The 8,846-nt window shown below is 44.0% G+C and overlaps 1 protein-coding gene across 1 annotated transcript; it reads right to left on the bottom strand.

Annotated features, from left to right (window-relative positions):
* Positions 1-384: 384 nt before the first annotated feature.
* Positions 385-7,285, bottom strand: stc2a (stanniocalcin 2a). Its single transcript, XM_044364667.1, has 5 exons — positions 6,805-7,285; positions 4,578-4,720; positions 3,700-3,911; positions 3,121-3,477; positions 385-1,059 (listed from the first exon to the last, which is right to left on the bottom strand). Exons 1-5 carry the CDS (start codon positions 6,941-6,943, stop codon positions 936-938), a joined length of 975 nt encoding a protein of 324 aa, XP_044220602.1. The 5' UTR covers positions 6,944-7,285; the 3' UTR covers positions 385-935.
* Positions 7,286-8,846: the final 1,561 nt, after the last annotated feature.

Raw genomic sequence — 8,846 nt, 5'->3', positions numbered from 1 at the left:
CTCATAAAAACTGACACCCTGAACCCACCCCAAGAATTGCATACAATCCAGAGCCGCTGACGTAAATGTTTAGGCCTTTCAATAGGGAGGATATTTCCAGTCCTTGAAACTTTAAACACAGCCCGTATTTCACCGTCAGAGAGGAGGCGGCGAGTCAAACGAGAATAGGGTGTCTTTTAACCTGTGTGTACACCTGAGACGTCGAGGCCTTCTCTGCTAACCTGAACTTGAATTTTCTTTTTCCACTGATATTTTTGTCCTCTTGTATGAATTCTGCAGATCGTCTGTTCATTGTGTTCATAACATGAATTTAAACCACTCCAATAAAAATAAAACTAGATAAAAAGACACAAGATGTACAAAATACAGACAAAAATATTTTAATGATAACAAGATACATCTGACTTCATGAGTCCAAAGATATTCATAGGATCGTATGCCCAATGTCTTACAGGTGAGTTACAAACCTCTAGACCATGTTCTGTATTTTCAACAGTGAGTCCTTGTGCTTAACAGAGGAAAACACGTAATGTGGTGATGGAGCACTAACAATACAGGAAAATGTGGTTAGTTTATTTTCCTCTGAACACATAAAGAAAAGCCATTCAAGCCACTACATTATTACAAAAAGCCATATCAAACATAATGACAGAGAGCTGAACAGATTGTCACTTTACACACATACAGTACATTCTCAATAGGATTAGCTTATGTCTCGCGCCGGGATGTCACAGGAATCCCAACTTCCACAACAGAATAAAAAAAAAAAAAAAGAAAAGCAAGAAAAGCCTCACTGATTATTCCAACCCTTGGAGCTTATAATAGTCTCTAAATGACTCGGAGGAAAAAACATTACCTTACTGTAAGTACATCAGGAACAAAAGTGAAAAACCCTAAAAGGAGCCATAAAATCTGAGTATGTTTTATTTATTTATTTATTTAACCTTTTTTTTTTGCACTAAGTGCATCCCAGCATGTGGTGTGATGTGCTCACAGACTTCACTTCCACAACGAAAGCATGTGACTGGCCTGAAATGGTCAAAAGCCTGTGTCTGTGACCTAAAGGAGGAAGAGAAGAAGAGTACTAGGAGAAGGAAAGACAGGGTGAATCATCACATAAAAAAGAAAAGTTGAGCCTGTCTCTCTCCGTCTTGCTACACTCCTCTGCCTCTCTGTGTTGCTGGCTCTTGGCTGTGGCCCAGAGGAATTCTCTGGTGGCCTCGGTAAATATAACATTTAGAATAACAGCGCCAGAGCCCCCGTGTGTGGACTTAACCCAGTTCCTGGGTCCTCGCTGCGTTGCCTGCGGCTCAAACTGGTAGAATAACAGGCCTTCATGTCTCTCCTGACCTAGGTAAGGGACCAGAGATGAATAAGGGCTAATTTAGAGGAGCCAGAGATCTGGAGGGTCTCTGTCAAGCCTCTTTCCTGGCCACTGGGACACTAGAAAAGGGCAACATGGCTCTTTTAAGGAAGGGGCTCAATCTGGTCCTAAGGAGCAAGTGGGGATGCAGGACTTGATGCTGTAGTTGATAAGGACCAGGCTACAACCCAGGGTTTCTAAAATGAAATGTCCTGTACAGTAAGGACGACTGCTCTGGTGACCTGGTCTCATCTCTCAACCTGCAGCAGTCCAACACAAGCTGACAATCATCCAAAGTGCAATATCTAAGACGTTTGTGGCTCAACATCATTGTAAATTAGCTCAACATCACTTGAACAACCTTAAAATCTCCGTGTGACACAGTATCATCCATTCACTTAAATCACAGAGAAGCGGTCACTGTGGACAATAACAAGTTTAGGCACCTTGATGTGTGTGATTTTACATTTAGAGAGGAGTTAGCATCAAAACCTGTGCTATGTACTGAACGTCCTCTCTTTGCTGCAGTTCACTGATGGCTGATAGTTCAATGGAACTCGAAGAGAATGTATATATATATATAACATTTGCCAGTTCAATGCTTATCTGTGAACAAGAACAACGATGTCTCCTGAAGCTACAAACATGACATTAATCTGTAATGCCACTGAGATACAGTTTCTGAAGCTCTATTAACAATGAATGAGAGTGACGTGATACTTTTTGCATCCAAGTGAGACACATGTCATAGTAGCACTAATACTTATGAAAAAAAAATGAGTCTGTAAAACTGCGTCTGCTCTGTGAGTCTCCCTCTCATTGCTGCATAGACAGCAGTGCTTGATGACATCAGAGATCCGTCTGGGCTCTCTTATTTCTAGCTTTGTGAGAGACTTATTGATACATACAATTCTGAAACTACTATCCATATTCATAGTATTGTATTCGCATCCTCTTTAGAGTGGATTTTCACTTTAAGAACGCACACGTTTGTTGGCTTTCGTGGCCATCATGCACTACAATTCATATGTGCCAGAATTGGACTTGAAACCTGTACAATTTTGTATTTAACCATCAAGTATCTATAATTACAATACACATTCCCACTTTGAAACAACAAATGGTGTATGTTACATATCTACAGACCGATGTGTGATGGGTGCAATACTGTGAAGAGAACAACAGACAGCACACCATATACTATTTCATATATAGTATATCAGTATTGCATATTGTAACTATATTTATACATGTTTATATAAATATAGATAAGTATATTTCTATGTACATTTTGATATTTCAACATTGCATAAAGAATAAAATAAATAATACAAATATAATCAAATCTTACAGTAAGTATGATTTGAGAAATGCTATATTAGAGCCAAAATAGTCCTAACAATTGAAATAATCATGATAATAACAGTTATTATTCAGTTTTTAAAAAATCGTGGCCTACAGTCTGGCATAACAGTACAAGCTACACCACAATTACCCTGCAAGTTTACCATGTGGGACTGCTGGAATGACTGGAGAGGGCGGAATAAGGACAGGAAAGGTCGGGGCTTGTTTCCTTCTGCTCAGTCTGTCTGGAAATATGTGTGTGTGTGTGTGTGTGTGTGTGTGTATGTGTGTGTGGATAAGTGTGTGTAAGTAAGTGAGGCTGTGTAATTGTGTGGACATGTGCATAAGTCTGCAAGTGTGGTTTTTAAATGGTGTATGGGGGTCATCGGTGTGGTAATCTCCTGCGTTTTCACCTCCGGATGTCAGTGGCCTCGGGGTCTTCCTGGTCAGCCACCACTCCGGCCTCTGGGCTCTGGCGGCGTGCCCCCTGACTGCGATTGCGTGGGTGAGCGTTGAAGCCCGCCTTACCGGGTTTGTCCTTGTCGCCTTGCCGCGGGGGGCGAGGGTGATCCGGTTCAGGATGGGAGGGCACGGGGCGGCGGGATTCGACGGCAGCGCTGGAGGGAGACGGGGTGAGGGAGGAGCAGAGGCTCAGGCTGTCACACAGAGCCCCCCAGTTCTGCTCACACTGTAGCCGCACGCTTCGTGTCAATGCCTCCTTCACCTCCTCCCCGCAGGTCAGGAGGATATTCACCAGCTCCACATATGGACTGAGCAGAGAGAAGCAAATAACTCGCATGAAGCCAATGATTTAATGTTTGGACAAACAACACATCAATGCCTAGGAATTTAAAGCAGTACATGGGATGGTGTTACTACTGAACAGTGAAGAACAGTACACGCTTAAACTGGCAGAGAAGATAAACAAATCAGAGGGATAAAAGAGAAGGAACACCCTCAGAGAAAACATGCTGACCAGACCAAACACTCACCCTTTAGGAAAGAGATCTTGGAAATGGATCATCTCCACCATGACAGCCACATTCTCCTTCGCAGCCGAGCACAGGTTGTGTTTGATGTAGCACTCTCTCTGGAGCTGGTACACCATCTCCTTAATAGACACACACTTCCTGCTGATACAGCTGAACTTGTGCCGTAGCCCGTGTGCCATACACTTCAGAGCGTCTTTGATGAAGGATTTCCCCTGTTAAGAAAACACATGCACACCTGTGAAGTGAACTCTCAAAACAAAGTCCCTCGTTGATGCCGCTGAAACTTGTGGGCTCATGCATCAGCCAAAGAAAACCTTTTGGCTCCACATGTTGTTGTTAATGTGTCGTTCTCATGTTTATATTACTTGCGCATAATAATCTGGGTACTTTAGAGATGTTGTGCACCTGTTTTAGCAGTGGTGAAGAGTATGTGTGGTTGTGTTAGAGCATATGTTGTATGAGTGTGTAACTATACGTTTTAAATGAAGAATGCTAAACATGCAAGTCCCCAGTGTGTGACCATATAGACATAGTCCAGCCTGGCTTGGCAGGGCTACAGCCTCCGCTATGTATGAAAAGAGAGCTAACTGGACTTTCAGCCAGCTGGCTCATGGCCCCTTGGACCTAACTGTACATGCATCAGTCCACTGAGAGGGAAGTGAACTTCCCAAGAGGGGAGAGGAGATTATTAAACGAGATATGTATGATTGCACCTCTAGAAAAACTGATATGTTTTGAGGTATGTGGAGAAAAAAAAAACAAGTAAACAAATCTGTTCATGGGTGACGAGTGTGAAGCAATGAACCAGTGAAAAGGAAAAGGAATGTTGCCCCCGGTTATACCATTTTTGCACACAGACAGACAGACTAGTTTAGTACCTGAGAGTCAAATTTGCCAGCGTTGTGCAGGAACGTCATGCAGATTTCCTGTAGCCCTCGTATCTCGCAGGAGTTATTCTCAAAGCACTCAAACACACCACAGCCGACATCCCCTGCACTCACCAGGCAGTGCTGGATCTCAGCTGGAAAGAGAGAACAGGTTAGGGGAGGGACCTTATCATCTGTTCACAGCAGAGACAGCAGCAGATTGTTACAGGCGCGTTTGGCAAAGAAGACCATACGGCTCGAAGGCACAACTCCACTTTCACACTGATTGCCGCTACGAATCACAAAGCTGATGTGGCGTAGAACTATTTCCACAGACGCAGGCGGTTGTTTGTGCGTTCGTGACCTAGAGTCTGTTTCGGATGGGATGATGAAAGGGATGCAGGGTGGTGGGGGTGGGGGTGGGGGGGAGTCTAATTTCCCAAGCTGAGGGGTTCCTGCAGAGGAACACTTGGTGACAGAGATATTACTGTGTCATTCTGCACCACAATCCATCCGCACTGCCTAGCATTGAGATGGGATGGTGCATTGCAGATACAGCCTTGACTTCTTGTGGATGAAACACAAATGCAGTTGTTTCTATTGTCTGCCAACTAAATGTGCATCAACAAGTCTCTCATGATGACATTCGTGGTCTGACACTGAAATCAGAAGATTAAGGGCGGATTATTAGCTGCATGTGGGCGCCTTACAGCATCAATGCAGGCAAAAACTTGGGAAATTGTATGTCATGTGAATACATAATATCAGCTCCTGCACACCACTGGCTGGCCCTCAAGTGCCCTTTTCTTTCTACTGTAGCCATGAAAGACAGGAATAGGCCTAATAATTGAGGACAGGAGTTACCTCTAGCTGTCTAGTAGTGTGAGACATCTGACTACCAGCATGGAACATGTCACACAAACTGCTGCTTTCCATATGTGACATCCTCGAGAATGTTTTATTTATAAATTAATACAGCAAATTGCAGGTTATGTTGGGAGCCAGTAGGCAGTAGTTCAGTTTCAGTTTGGCTATGAAAACCCTAACTGTTGACCTAAGTAAAACATAATTACACGCGTGATTTGTCTTGGAGCTGATAAGTGATGGGCGTGAGAACATTTTCCCTCAGTCGGAAGTGCGCACAAGTTGCGTAAAGAAAGCGCTCTTGTGACTTTGTCTTAAGCAGAACAAATAAAGGATTAAATCTGATTTATTAGAAACCACGCTTGTCAACAAAGAGCCTCTGTTGGGGGGGGTGGGGGGAGGCAGCAGTAGTAAGGGGAAGGGGATGAGCTGCTGCGGGGTTTGTAGGCACTGAGTTAAACTTTAGTGCGCAGGAAAAGTGAGCCGCTGTCAGCAGTGCTTGTTTTGGCATCACGGGAATGTGCTTGGATCGTACGAGCTTGGCCGCAACGTGCATTGAATTACACAGTGGTGTTACCAGGGTCTATGCTGTGAAACCTGCATTGGAGTTTTTCCCTTTTTTTCAGAGTGGAGTCAAGAAAACAATTATGCTCAAATGTTTGGACGCAGGTTCACACGGTGGGTCGCAAGTCGTGTTGTGTGTAATGAAAGAGCAACCAATGTAACCAACAAGTCTCGTAGAAAAAAAAGCAGCAGTCCAGCGTAGTATTAGTGCTTTTTGTTAATTAGGCAAATCACACTTGTCTTTTTTAAATGGTATTTAAGCAACATTTCCCCCCAAAGGACTGGCTCAATAAATTAACTCCAGCATGCCTCCAGCGCTGACCATCCACCACACTACTACAACCTTTCCTGCTCCACTAACCTGCTTGAATACATCACCCAACATTCATTTGAAGAGACAGTCTACACGAGACATGCAAACCCCTGATTTCCCCCCCAAGAAAACCACTTAAACTGTTACCTATAACGCGCGCACACACCAGCTCTCACGCACACCTAGATGCGCTGCCGTATACATTACCTATTACCTTGTGCCATTCTATTAATAGTTTACTAACATATTGAATTTCTGTTTGAGAGTATTTACAAGATATCGTCTTTCTGAGTAATCGAAAACTGGTAACTGGTATGCATCGTAGCGTCTGCGTTTAAGTTAAAAACAGCGGATTGCTCAAATCAACCGGACGTGTCTCCTGCATGGTTTAATTTGCAGCCACAGAAACACGTGTCCGAGCAAACCCCACGTAGATGTGCGAGCAGTTGCGCCAACCAAGAATCCCCACATTCTTATATATTGACACTTATTTCTTACCTGTATTCTGCAGGGAGAGGCGTCCTTTCTGGCTGGCAGGCTTCTCCGGCGGGCTGTCATGAATATCAATATTATCCGATCCCACTACTTGCTCCAACACTGACAAAAGCAGCAGCGCCACGGCCAGTTTAACCAGCATTGCGTCTCCGACAGTGCGCTTCGATTCCCAGCAAAGATCCCGCAGTGAGAGAGTGTGTGTGTGTGTGTAAGTGTGTGTGTGTGTGTGTGTGTGTGAGGGTTCACCTTGGATCAGTGATCAGCGCAGCTGCAGCTTGGTGTCTTATGGGGCAGCTGTGCGACTGAATGCATGAGCTGAAGGGGATGCTGCCTATATTTCTCGGAGCCCCGGGTGACAATTTGGATGAAGGAGTTAAGCAGGTGTTGTCGGTCGGGCTTCACAACCAATCAGAGACGCAGACATCCACGTCCAAGGTTTTAGGGGAGTGTCCAATGAAAGTCCCATTTTTGCCATAAAACTGGAGCTATAAAGAAATATTCATGAGTAAGTTGACTGTGACAGCTCTATGATGATCAAGCAGTGTTGCACAAACTAAAGTCAAACATTTAATGACCAATATAACCAGTGGGGACCCCCAATAACCCACAAAGGCATTGTAATAACCTTTCAGTAGCTTTTAGGACTTGCATATATTGCAAAATAACTCACAGTTTCTGCTTGTTGTTGCAGTTATAGCAATGAAAAGTCAACAGCAAGTATGTTTTTGCCATTAAACTGGAGCCCTCATTTAGGCAACAGGGCTATGTATGAGAGCAGTAGGAGGATCAAGAAATACAAAGCTTGCCAACAAACTGGAGAAAATTGAAGCATATGAAGTCCAACTACTCTACATAAAATAGGCTTAGCTTGTGGGTCTACAACCTACTAAGTCATTAATGCAAGGTAGTAATTAAATTAACTACAGCTTCCAAGATGTCTGCACTCATGACTTCTAGGAAAGATTTCACAGAAAGTAGGTGAAAAGTCTGCAGTGATAGAAACCCTCATGAAATGGAAGTATACAGTACTATCTCGCAATCAGTTTTCTAATAATAATAACATGCAAACAACATGATATCAGAACTTTATTTTGAGATTATATTATCATGCTGTAATAACTCTACAGTACCAACATGAGCCCATTTATCAGATTTTCTGTGAGGGAAGTGACTATGAAGAGGTCTGCTACACATTGCCCAGTTTACTCTGTGACAATGAGGTCTGTTAACCACTACTACAGAGAGTGATCTAAGAATAGAGGACCAACATTGGCAGGGATGCACATTTGGAGACATTAGAGGAATCTTTTTCAAGAGCAACACTTGAGGATGCCATGTGGAATAACTGTGAGCCGACTGAGACTGCAGAAGGAACATAAAGTCTCTGTCTTCCAAATGTTTCCAGTGACCTAATGGTGTTATTACTCGCAGGTAAAGGCCTCTATAGGAGCAAGTGGTGCGATGCGAGCCGGCACGTCTCATCATGCTTGGTGGGCAGGCGATAGCACCTACAGCAGAAAGTGACTGTCAGGGTGAAGGTGGGCAACTGCACTTGGATCCCAAGCCTCTAGGGGGCCCACTGATACTAATTGTTCCTCCCTTTCTTTAATTACAGCACTAGACCAACATCACCTACAGTATAATAAACTCAACTGTATCAAATGTCTAGACCTCCAGGCAGTCATAGGGCTAACATATGTAGGCAAACAAATTCACATCAACTAAAGGCCATGTAGAGCTTCCACTTTACCTGCATGTCTTTGGATTGTGGGAGCACCTGGAGGAGACTCAGGGAGACAAAAAGAAGACATGCAAACTCCCAAAATCACTGGTGGTTTACTGTGTAAATTCTCAGGTTTGAAACAGGCATATCATGGCAGAATGATATGGATGTAGGCGGTAGTTGAGTGTGTGTGTGGGTGTGATGGGGTGGGGTGGGGGGTGGGGAGCCCACAAAACCCCAGACTGAGACAAATACGCCACTGCTCAGGCGCCCCGTAAACGAACATGGGGAAACGATTGGTGGTCGTGTGTGCAGACAGACA

Source organism: Thunnus albacares, chromosome 10 (genome assembly GCF_914725855.1).
Source record: "Thunnus albacares chromosome 10, fThuAlb1.1, whole genome shotgun sequence".
In the NCBI taxonomy this organism is placed as follows: Eukaryota; Metazoa; Chordata; class Actinopteri; order Scombriformes; family Scombridae; genus Thunnus; species Thunnus albacares.
Note: the sequence above shows the minus strand (reverse complement) of the source record. Positions and strands in the feature narration are given on the sequence as shown.